This window comes from Triplophysa rosa, linkage group LG18 (assembly GCF_024868665.1).
Source record: "Triplophysa rosa linkage group LG18, Trosa_1v2, whole genome shotgun sequence".
Taxonomy (NCBI): Eukaryota; Metazoa; Chordata; class Actinopteri; order Cypriniformes; family Nemacheilidae; genus Triplophysa; species Triplophysa rosa.
The window spans coordinates 123375-136259 of NC_079907.1; the positions used below are offsets into that span (position 1 = coordinate 123375).

Below are 12885 nucleotides of genomic sequence, written 5' to 3' on the forward strand. Positions count from 1 at the left end.
CACACACACACATGTTGGGTTTCCATGTTTTATGGGGACATTCCATAGACACAATGGTTTTTATACTGTACAAACTGTATATCATATTCCCTACCCCTAACCCTAACAATCACACACAACTGTCTGCTCTTTTACATTTTCACAAAAGTTCATTCTGTATGATTTATAAGCATGGGGACAAAAAAATGTCCCACAAGGTCAAGGGTTTTGGATATTGCCATCTTTGTGGGGACATTTTGTCCCCATACTGTAGGGTTTACCCTTCACACATGCACACACACACACACACACACACACACTGACAACATGTCCACACACACACACTGACTGCCTGCGGCCGTGTGCCAGGACGCTCCGTTGATGGTTCCGTCCTCTTTGGCGAAGTCATCGGTGTGACAGACCCTGCGGCTGACATCGGTCATGAGTCTGTGAGTGGAGGCGTATGAGAACGCCAGCCAGTGGAACACATGATCATCAGGTGTGGCCGTCTGCTCGCGTAACACAGACACTGAGCGTGTGCGGTCGTACGGGAACGTCACCACGAGCTCGCCACCCTGCAGGTTTCCCCCCAATACAAACGGAATCTTCTCCATCCACGACACCAGAGCACGAGTCTCTACTGCCACCTGTTGACAGAGGTCAAAGGTCACTTTATAGTGTTGTGTTGGTCAATTATAACATTTGTTCTTCAGACAGACGACTTTCATACAGCAGCTCAGAGAAACACACACTCATGACACATCATGTGTACAATATCTATTTATTAAATGATCTTTATGTCTCTATGAAAAGCTTGATTCTGATTTACTGTGTTACACGACATCCGTTATTAATTCAGTCAGTCACATTCTCAAATCACACAAACACTTCACACTCTGATGACTCTTCAGGGACTCACTGTGGCGTTTTTAGACTGGTACCAGTCTGGAATGGGCACGTGGTGGTTATGAAATTTACGCGGGACCCATTTACGACTTTCAGCTTCCCAGAGAACAGAGTTGAGATCAGGAAAGTTATGATGAATGTCCAAACCGTCCTGACTCCAGCGACCCAGAGACCAGCCGCTCAACTCGGATCCCTGACACACACACACACACACACACACGAGTTGAGAGACGAGTCTGTACATTAGTGTTTTTTGTCCTGTGACTGAATCGTGAAGGTTTGAGTTTCATGAGAGCAGACGCACCGCCTCAGATGCTTTCTCGTGGCCATCGGGGTTGACAGACGGCAGCAGGTGGATGCGAGTCTCATGTACCAGGTGTCGTATCCGTGGGTTACCGGACAGATACTCCTGACACATGAACTGCATCAGCAGCAGCAGCAGCTCTCGGCCCAGAACCTCGTTACCGTGGGAACCAGCCGTGTAACGAAACTCGGGTTCACCTGTGAGAACAGACACACACACACATCATCTTTTTCTTAGGCAACGTTTACACGATGAAAAACGGAAACGGTTTTCCTTTGCGTTTTTGAAAAGTATCACGTACACATGACAGCATTATCAAAACGGTCTGCATTTACACGGATCCAGAAAAACGGATAAAAATGCTGTAGTATGCACACCAGGCCAGTGGGTGGCGATGTTGTTGTGTAAAGAACGGGATGCCTGCACGATCCGTCCACTCATGCGCATAATGACGTAGTAGAAAACGCGCATGTGCAAATGATAATTCTGTTTTGCGACGATTCACGACATTGCACGATCTGTTCCACGCTTGCGCACCTTTGTAAATAAAGTAAAGATACTCAAAAAGTGTACTTAAGTACAATACTCAAGTAAATGTACTTCACTACTGTCCACCTCTGGTCTCATGTCACTTGTGTGTGCACACTATGCGTTCTTTCAAGTCATTTCCATTTTCAGTTTGAAGTACTCTGTAACGTTTCCCCAGACTTGTTTGTAGTTCTTTCTTCATGTAAGTGCAGATAGTCTAGGCAGAAATGCATATTATGTTACTTATTGTCTTCTGTAAACACCATTGAAGGGATTATTTTACTCATTTAGATTATATAGATAGATATATTAGCCTATATAGACCCATACTAATACAAAATGACTCAATCTAAAGTTAACTAATATTAGCAGCTTTTAATAAAAACCGTCTTTGACAATACTACTGACCTCAGATCGAAACACAGCAAGTTAAGTAGGCCTAATGCCATGCAGCAATGAATCGCAAAGGGGAGTATGGAGGAAACTGAAGGTTTGCAGTGGCAGACTCTCAAGACTCAGACTTTATTCCACATGTAACCAAAATCGTCTATGTTCCTGTAACGACTCCTTTATTATTTTGGATTGGCAACCACGTAAACACATCGTAATGCATAGGGTAAGCTACATTAAAAACATCAAAATAGACCCGCCGTGAACTGTTAAATGAAAACACAATGTAGCCTACAAAAATATGCCGCCAGTTGTGCTGCCTGGCCATCAAGTGTTTCATCGCACGCGTGATACCAATAGTGTAGGGAAACCGTGACGTTTTCTACTACGTAATTACGCGCATGCGCAGAACGAATCGTGTACTGACAGACATATATGTGTGTTTAAAGTCTGCCGGATGTAAATAGTGTCTCCGCTGGTCATATTGGTGCAGCAAATCCACATTTTGCTGGGGAAACTTTAATACATAGTCGAGCAGCGAGAGCTCACAGTACGCGAAGCCGCCATATGGTTTTGGCTATACTCGCGCGACTAAGCACGTAATACGCATGACGTCATCGATTTCAGAACGTTCCGTCTTGCAGTTTACATGCAGGGGCGTAGCCAGAACTTTCTTTTAGAGGTGGCCAGGTAAGACCCAGTGATTTTATTAGGGTGACCAAAAAATACTTACAGACAGAAATTCTTTAACTTCTACTGTAATTTACACCAATTCTTCATTACACATAGCTTGCTGGTCAAAAACATACACAAAGAACGTAAAGTAAACAATTGATTTGCAATGCTTTCATAGGTCTTTTCCTGCTTACTCTTAAACGTGTTTGTTTTTTGTCACAAAATTTACCATACAAACAGATAACAGTTGGAACATTACAAAAAGATAAATGTTACAAATTACAAGAACATTAGCAAGGTTATATGAAACAAAGTGTGTAAAAAAGAAACTAGTCATTTTCTGTTATCAACCAAATGTACTGTACATTCATTTATCAATTACACATATATTAAAGTTCTGTATATGCACTTTTTTAAATCAAGAAAAATCAAACACCTTAAGTCTTTGCAAAATTATATGGTACTATTTCTTTTTGCAAAAAAGGAATGTATCTTTCTATCTTCCTCTGCTTTTCTTTTCATGCTCTCTAAACTTCACACAAAGTCTATGGACAACAAACACACAACAACATACATATAGTGTAAACGTATTATTTTAAAATAATTTGCTAGCTATAATTTGCAGTAAGTTAGCATTTTTTATAGAAAATAAACATTGCAGTATGTTTTTACTTAAACTTTCATGAAAATGTAATTAATGAATGAAATCCAGTTAAACAAGACTGACCTGATCCTTCTGCTCGTGATGAACTTCCATGGTACACAGACAGTACCTGTCACGAAGATGTCAGCAGCTGTTCAGCTAGCGCTCAGATTGTTTGCGTCAGTGCATCAGCGTATGACATCATATTAACGTGAGAGTAATGTTCTCGCATTACTTTCAGTGCATACGCTAAATGATCTGCGCAGCACTCCGTAAACTCCGACACACATTCTTAAAACTGCTTCGCACAACAGAGGTGGCCACATAGGTGGCCATCCATCATTCAGGGGTAGCTGTGGCCACCCATGGCCACCATGTAGCTACGCCCCTGTACATGGAAACGAAAACAGCGGCGTTTTCAAAAAGTTGCACTTTGAGACCCGTTTTCAAAAGTTTGTATTTTCAGTCCCCCAAAATGCCTTTTCCGTCTAAACAGACAGCCAAAACGCATACTTTTTTTTGCACTTTAGTTGCGTTTTTAGTTTTTAGCTCAGACACGATGTCTCACCCAGCTCGTGCTCGCCCGGGTTATCAGAGATCTCAATGGCGTAAAGTTTCAGTCCGTTGAAGCTTCTGCCTATGTTATAGATGCGTGTGATGTTCGGACACATTTCATTCACCACCTTCATGAGCTGCAGATGAGAGGAAAACATCAGAATTCATCAATGCACATGACAAACATCTGCCCTGAAGATCACACACCTGTCTCATCTCTTTATAACTGTGATGTCTGAAGTCCAGATTGTCTGTGGTGGTGATTTCATTTCGTCTTCTGTAATAATTATTTGGATCTGAAAGAAATATGAAAGCGTATTTGCAGTGAAGCACAGGACCTGATGTGTGATGATGTGAAAGTGTGTTACCTGGCAACGGGCAGCCCAGGAACTCTAGACGCATACAGATGCTTCCGCCGGGGTACCAGGAGCGCGGGTTCACGCGGATGTATCGGGCCACCACGGGTTTGGGAAATCTGTTGAGGACGGTAATCTCCTTCTCTCGATTCCCCGTAAAAATCTACTGAGACAAGCAGAAACATCCACCAGCTCTTAGTCTCTTACCACACACACACACAAGAAATAAAAAACTGTAAAACGCAGAGAAAAACGAAAAGTGTGTCTCACCAGATCCCGTGAGCCGTTCTTGAGGGTCACCCAGCTGTGAGAATCATTACTGAGGAGAACTTTATAAGAGCTGACCCAATCACTCCTGTAACACGCACACGCACACACACGATAAGCATGACATTCTGAGGTAACGCTTTAGATTACAGCCCGCAATGTACCGCAGAATTAACAGCGTAACTAATTGTAACAATAATGTACCTCAACAGTACACATCTGTAGATAAAAGGGGAACAATATGCAAAGCTTGGGGCATGAAGAAGTCAGAAAATTCAAAAAACATTTATACTATTTATACTGTATTTTTAAAGTAAAGGGTAAATATTTTATTATAAGGTGGTATGTATGACCTGCAGTTTGCTATGCAACAGTCTTATAGCGTGAACACACTACATTTGTGTATTCACAGTGTACCCATAAATAAGCTACTGTGTATATTAATCAAGTACAGGGTTCTTATTTTATTATAATAGCAAACATGAAATAAGGGTAAATGATGTGTTCAGTTTTTGTGCAAGCAAAACAGCAAGAATCAAGCACGCAGACTGTCTGTCAACTATACATTTGACTTTTGACTTTAGGATTCATTTTTATTTGATTGATTTTAGGATTGTTTGTCACAAATAATTATTTTAATTATGAGTTATTATGAGTTATTTTAATGTGTAACATTAAAATGCAAAATCTATATTGATATTACATGCATATAACATGCAAAATCTATATTGATATTTTGAGACTGTAATCAAGTACTTCAAGAGCGGCATGCAGTTACCTCATAAATATTTGTTTAATTTTCCCAACTCTTACCCCTTTATTCCCCAAATTTTACATATTGTTCTCCTTTATCTACAGATTATGTACTGTTGAGGTACATTATTCAGAATCAGAATCAGAATCAGAAGAGCTTTATTGCCAAGTGTGCTTGCACACACAAGGAATTTTCTTTGGTGTTGGAAGCTTCTAGTACAGACATTCAACACAATGACAATACAATATAATACGATTTACAGTCTAAAAGATTGTAAATTGTGCATATATAAATTATTGTTACAATTAGTTACACTGTAAATCCTGTTTAATTATGCGGTACATTGCGGGCCGTAAACTAAAGCGTTACCCATTCTGTTTCTCTGGACATGTTTTGTTTGACTGGCTGTTGACATCACAAAATAAAGCCCCGCCTCCTTTCCCTGTAGAAGTGAAGTGTTCACATACAGTATGTTGATGTGATGATGTCATGTGCTGTGATAAACTCACGACCACAGAGAGCTTCGTCCCTGAGTGATGACTCCTGTAAATCTGGTGAGTCTGCGAGCATCAACCTCCAACCACTGCAGAGGATCCACACGACCCGCACACCAACCACCATCATACAGATCATCCTCCTGAAGACCACCCTACACACACACATCATACAGATCATCCTCCTGAAGACCACCCTACACACACACACATCATAAAGATCATCCTCCTGAAGACCACCCTACACACACACATCATACAGATCATCCTCCTGAAGACCACCCTACACACACACACATCATACAGATCATCCTCCTGAAGACCACCCTACACACACACATCATACAGATCATCCTCCTGAAGACCACCCTACACACACACACATCATAAAGATCATCCTCCTGAAGACCACCCTACACACACACATCATACAGATCATCCTCCTGAAGACCACCCTACACACACACACATCATACAGATCATCCTCCTGAAGACCACCCTACACACACACACATCATAAAGATCATCCTCCTGAAGACCACCCTACACACACACATCATACAGATCATCCTCCTGAAGACCACCCTACACACACACACATCATAAAGATCATCCTCCTGAAGACCACCCTACACACACACATCATACAGATCATCCTCCTGAAGACCACCCTACACACACACACACAATACAGATCATCCTCCTGAAGACCACCCTACACACACACACAATACAGATCCTTATACAGGTTTAATCTGTGCCCTGACCACTTTCACCATTTTAAGATTTTAAAGCTTGACTCTGCTTGACCAATCACCATCTCAGACGCACAGGATTGTGGGACATCCAATGCAGTGAAGAATAAATCTATGCTGCCTTTAAAAATCAATCAGAAGAAGATTTCTCAGGAGACAGAAAAATAAAGCAAACACTGAATTCAGCCTCTGAAGGACACAAGGCACACACATTTTATGTTTATTATGTGATTGTGTGTTTGTTGTGTTACCTGAATGTTCAGCCGTCCTCTGTGAGGTCCCAAGCCGTAGTGTCTCATGGTGGAGGAGTGAAGCTGAAAATCATCAACCTTCAGACTCTCCAGACCCAACGGAGGACAATCTGTCACAACATACCTGCACATTTACCTGCTGCATGTGTGTGTGTGTGTGTGCGTGCATAAGTGTGTGTGTGTGTGTGTGCGTGCATAAGTGTGTGTGCGTGCGTATCTCTGTGTGTGTGTGCGTGTCTCTGTGTGTGTGTGTGTGTGCATAAGTGTATGTGTGTGTGTCTGTGTCTCTGTGTGTGTGTGTGCGTGCATAAGTGTATGTGTGTGTGTGTGTCTGTGTGTGCGTGCATAAGTGTGTGTGTGTGTGTCTGTGTGCGCGCGTGCATGCATAAGTGTCTGTGTGTGTGCGTGCATAAGTGTGTGTGTCTCTGTGTGTGTGTGTGTGTCTCTGTGTGCGTGCATAAGTGTGTGTGTGTGCGTGCGTGTGAGTCTGTGTGTGTGCGTGCATAAGTGTGTGTGTGTGTCTCTGTGTACGTGCATAAGTGTGTGTGTCTCTGTGTGTGTGCGTGTGTGCATAAGTGTGTGTGTGTGTGTGTGAAGGGTAAACCCCACAGTATGGGGACAAAATGTCTCCACAAAGATGGCAATATCCAAAACCCTTGTCCTTGTGGGGACATGTTTTGGTCCCCATGAGGAAACAAGCTTATAAATCATACAGAATGAACTTTAGTGAAAATGTAAAAGAGCAGACAGTTGTGTGTGATTGTTAGGGTTAGGGGGAGGGAATATGAGATACAGTTTGTACAGTATAAAAACCATCGTGTCTATGGAATGTCCCTATAAAACATGGAAACCCAACATGTGTGTGTGTGTGCATAAGTGTGTGTGTATGTGTGTGTACTCTCTTGTACTAGAAACACATTTCTGTTTGACCGACGGGACGTTTATTGCTGCCGTTCAGCAGGTGGAAATGACACAACACACTGTATGATTTCATTTGTAAAATAAACACAAGACACATGTTTGTGGAAATGTGAGAAAGTGCAGGAATAAAGAGCTGTGTGTTGTTTAAGTTATAAAAGATTCTCATGAGGTCAGATGGAAGAGAAGACAAACACTGTGCTATGTGAGCATGAAAAGAGTTTCTCGCATCTGTACATGTTGTGAATCCTCAAAACAATGTCATCTTCATCATATTCATGTGACACACATGTTTTTGCCTCCGCAAAAGTTGAAGAGCATGTGAATGTGATGCTTTTCAGCAGATAAAGTCACTTACCGTCGCTCACATCACTCACGCTGTCTCTTTCACTTTTCTCTTTCTTTTTACTCACAGCCGTCACTACAAAACAACACAAGATAATATAATATAAGCATCTCCCAGCGTCTCATGTGACATAAACATAAACCTGTGTTCTTATTTCACACAATATTCTATGAGATTTAAAAAGCTGAGGCCAGAAATGAAGCATCTTCAGATCTCTGAAAACTTCCCTCATAAATATCTGCACATTTACATACATGTGAGAGAAGAGACTCGTTCTACACGAAGTCAAAGAAGAAAAACATATGAAAGATTTAAAAGACTTGATCTTTTTGCATTTCTACAAGTTTCCTTCAAGGATCAAATCAAATATGTTTAACTGGAGATCACAGGCTTAGAAACCCCTGAAAGGGATGGTGTGTGTGAAGCTCTGAGATGAAGTCATTACAGCAGAGATCTGAGAGGTTCTTTCTGCTTTGACTTGAGAACACGTGTGTGTTCATGAGCTCTGTGAATGTTTCACATGTTTTACAGCTCAGACGGGGACGTGTGATGGACACACATGATGAAGAGTGATCTAAACCGTCTGTGTGTGATGTTACCTGATGTTGAATCAGATCCAGCTGATTGTTTGGATGTAAATACTTTGGTTTTGGTGTTCTTTCTAACCCGTCCGTCAGTGGGAAAAATCTCCTCTTGTGTTGAGATCCGATGATAAAGTTCCTGCATGTAGGAATCCTCATTCTCAGCCGGAGATCCAGAGGAGACGTCCATCAAGTCCAGCAAAAGGAGAAACTGAAGAGACAATTGAAGAAACATCATCAGCTCTGATCTCTGATCAGCTCGTCTGGACCCATCCAACTTCTGCTGCAATCACTTCTGCTCGCTCGCCCGAGCGAGAGTCTCTCTTGAGAGAGAGACAGGCGGCGAGTTTCAAGGAAGTAAAGGAAAGGAAACACAGCACACAGAGAGACTATGAAAGACAGACAGACAGACCGAGTTTGGAAGGAAGAGAAAGTTTCTATAAAAACAAGTCTTTTCACAACAGAAAAAGAGAGAGAGACAGAGATCTGATCCAGAGTTCTCATTTATGTCTCACTGTGACTCCACCCACTGAAGTTGGGTGGTGTTTCCACTGACCTCATTATCGTCCAGTCCAGCATCCCAGAGAGGACCTGAAAGAGAACATCTGAGCTTCTGTTCCACTAACACATGACATGTGTCTCAGTGATCAGACCGGCAGTAGTCGTGTGTGTGTGTGTGTGTGTGTGTGTGTGTGTACAGTTCTGTATGACAGACTAAAACCCTCTTTTCATTCAGATGAAACCATGCAGTGTGAAATCCACAGCACATTCTTACAGACCTGAGGGAAAACAGCTGTCAGTCTGAATCTCACCCAGCTTCACTCCACATGTTCACATTTGACACTTTTCATCAGCTTCAATACCTCGTCTCCTTAAATGACCCCGAAACTCCACACAGATTCCCTGCAAGAACACAAAGATCTGTTTCATATCAGGCCTGAAGAGTTTTCACGTGACGTCAGGAGCTGAAATCTGTGAGATTTAACTCAAGAAGAAACAACATCAGCTCAACATAAACCAGCGTCACACCTCACGAGCTTCTGTCTCCGTCACGTCTCGGGTCGAATAGTGATGTTCTGCTGTGGGAGAAACACAAACATGACAAGAGAACATTGATGGATGTGAATGATAGATGTGGAGAGCTTAAGAACTTTGAGTTCTGATCGTGAACATGTGCTCAGGAGGACTTCAACACAACAAGATTCACAATTATGGAAGTAAAATAGAGACAAATGTGTTTGAAGCAAAAAGACGTGCTGAATAGCACTAACTGAAAAAAAATGCATTGTATTAACAGTGCTCGCATTTTAAGGTTCTGCAATTCAACGTGGTTGCATATTTAAGCTGTGATTTTTTCAAATGTAAAAATTTCACACACAGTTTCACCGTTTAAAAATTCAATAATCAATATTCACCTTTTAAATTCCGTTAAAAAATTCAACTTGTTTTAAAATACAACCTTTATTATTCGACAGACAAATTTCAGTTCATATTATTTAGATTTAAAAATTCGCTTCCACAAATTCAGTGTTTCAAATTCGGCTTGAAATTCAAAGTTTCACATCCGGGAATCCCAGGAGAAGCAATAGAGCGCCGATTCCGCCAATGCATGATCTCTACCTGCTGCCTGACCGCTTCACCAGCAGGTGGTGCAAGTCGCTTCTGACGAAGACCAAAGCAAGAAATGCAGATACTTTTTATATGTTTGCAGCACAGTCCACTCATCTGCTCGATTAAGTGAATTTATTTGATCTCATAGATCTCTTCTTATGCATCATCAACATCAGAAATTTTAGGTTTCCTGCTCTGGCTCGAAGGAGTTAAGTTATTTTTTACTTCAGCACATCGGGTTCACATAAATGCATCATCAGCATTTACAGGACATGTATTGTGTTTGAAGCGGTCAAATAACTGAGATCTCAACTAGGAGCTTATTGACAAATGCTCTGATTTTAACGTACTCTCCCATGTGCTTCTGTTTATATGACGTAGCTGCAATCTCAACAAACATTCTTTTTATTTTCTCGCATGATCTTGTTTTAATTTGAGACTCTCAGAAAATGCTGGTCTGGATGTTGTGGAATTGTGGAAACGTTCGTTTGTTAATACGAGACAGAAAAACTGATATTTTAGCCAAGCGAACTTCTTGAGCAGGCCAGATAAAATAGACCAGATAAAAATAGACAGCACTTTCTTTAGACCCGAAACGTCTTGTGCAGCCAAGCAAGATACCTCACGGCGTTAAGATTTATGCACGACACGTCACGTCACTCACTGATCGTTTGCTTCGTGTATAACGTTAACTATGGCGGGCGCACAATTAGCTAGAGAGTTACAGCATTTAGCCAATGAAGTCGATAACCATGCATCAAATGACTGTGTGTCATTTAGATTAGTTGCGTTTATTGATGTTTTATTACAGATTGACGGTGAGATAAATGACAAAGTTCTTCCTCAGTTGTTAGCCTCTTTGCAGCACATTCAAAGTCTGTGCGAGTCAGAGGGTGCTATGGTGGTGTTACAGTTCAACTGGTGAAAATCATAAAGCACAAAATGTAATAAGGTTTAACTGCACAGATGAGCTTGTAAACCGAAGTCGCAAGCTGACGCTTTGTCAAAGTGATAGTTATAAGCAGCCTTTCGGTTAGAAAAAGCGTAAAGATTTAATGTAACATAATGTAAATGAATTGAGACATAGTGAACTTAAGTCACAGGTTAACACGGTAGTAATGAGCATCGTTCTTTCACTACAGGGGCCATCAAATGGAAACCATTCCTCTAAAAAGACGTGGTTACTAAACGGTACTCATAAACTACATTACATAAGAGATAAATAACACAGAGGTCACAAATTAAGACGGGCATATTCCCTTGATTCATCCAGCTGCATATTGTGGTGTGACATCTTGATATTATTGCAAAGATCTGCAGCAGCTAGCATTGAGAAATAGCTTAGTGTGATTGTTACCGTAGTGACACACTGCCTCGCTTTATTCATTGCATGGGTACGAATCCCGTGTCAAATCGCTTTATTTATTTTTTCACCTCGCTTCAGCCGTTACGGGCGATCATACCAAAAATTTGCAATCTTAACAAGAATGTCAAAATCATGTAACAAGAAAGTCTGTGTTTATTAGACATCTTAATATCAAGTCGTCTTGTGCTTTCAGAATCGACGAATCTGCTGAGGTCGTTCATGCACCTCTTTGGCAGAGGACCTGTAACCGCAACTTGGTCACCACATTAGAACCCTCTGACTCGCAGATTTTGAAGAACTTTGTCATTTATCTCACCGTCAATCTGTAATAAAACATCAATAAGCGCACCTAATCTAAATGACACATAGTCATTTGATGCATGGTTATCGACTTCATTGGCTAAATGCTGTAACTCTCTAGCTAATTGTGCGCCCGCCGTAGTTACTTAACGTTATACACGAAGCAAACGATCAGTGAGTGACGTGACATTAGTCCAAAACAAGTCAAGACTAATCGATCAAACGCTTCAATCTACGCTGAACCAATAGTAGGCAAGACCAACCCATCTAATTATCATACAAGACACAGAAAAGTAAGAATAAATTCAAGAATAAATAAATAAAAGTGGAAATAAATACATGCGATAATAAATAAATATAAAAATAAATAAACGTATAAATGTAAAAAATAAAAGGAAATGATAAATAAAATAATCTAAAAATAAAATAATAATAAAAAATAATAAATCAATTTAAAAAATGAAAAAAAAGTTAAAGCTAAGATCAATAATAGCTAAAACGAATTATTTTGTTTTATCAAACCATTCATTACTTTATTTATTTTCATATTATTACATTTATTCGTTTATATATTTATTTATACATTTATTTATTTATAATTTTTGCAGGTTTAGTCCTCCATAGTGTGCGTGAAATGTTTCAATTTGAAATATTCACAGCTTAAATATACAACCACATCGAATTGCAGACTCTAAAAATGCAAGCACTGGTAATGCAACAGATTTATTTTTGATTAGTGGTAATTCAACATGCTTTTTTGCTTCAAAGACTAATGGCATTGAAATACTTCCATATACTGCCGTTTTGACCGAGAGTGTCCAGTTTTGTTATTTCTCATGGAAACTCCCGCAACGCGAACCGGACAGAAGATCCCCGAACGCGGGTCTTAAATGCTGACAGGCACGG

At 40.6% G+C, this 12885-nt stretch overlaps 1 protein-coding gene across 5 annotated transcripts in view; it reads right to left on the reverse strand.

Moving 5' to 3' along the window:
• cpxm2 (carboxypeptidase X (M14 family), member 2) overlaps window positions 1-10001 on the reverse strand; it is a 20181-nt gene extending 10180 nt beyond the window's left edge. For 3 of the 5 annotated variants that reach the window (XM_057359028.1, XM_057359029.1, XM_057359026.1), the window contains exons 1-11: window positions 8721-10001; window positions 8134-8196; window positions 6858-6967; window positions 5867-6006; window positions 4607-4691; window positions 4349-4499; window positions 4188-4276; window positions 3994-4117; window positions 1190-1386; window positions 899-1078; window positions 329-626 (exon numbers count right to left, since the gene is read on the reverse strand). In XM_057359028.1, the coding sequence (XP_057215011.1) occupies window positions 329-626; window positions 899-1078; window positions 1190-1386; window positions 3994-4117; window positions 4188-4276; window positions 4349-4499; window positions 4607-4691; window positions 5867-6006; window positions 6858-6967; window positions 8134-8196; window positions 8721-8940 (1657 nt within the window). In that variant the 5' untranslated portion in view covers window positions 8941-10001. The remainder of the gene's footprint in view (window positions 1-328; window positions 627-898; window positions 1079-1189; window positions 1387-3993; window positions 4118-4187; window positions 4277-4348; window positions 4500-4606; window positions 4692-5866; window positions 6007-6857; window positions 6968-8133; window positions 8197-8720) is intronic. The other 2 variants (XM_057359027.1, XM_057359030.1) reach the window with 2 other exon arrangements.
• Between the last annotated feature and the right edge of the window lie 2884 nt (window positions 10002-12885).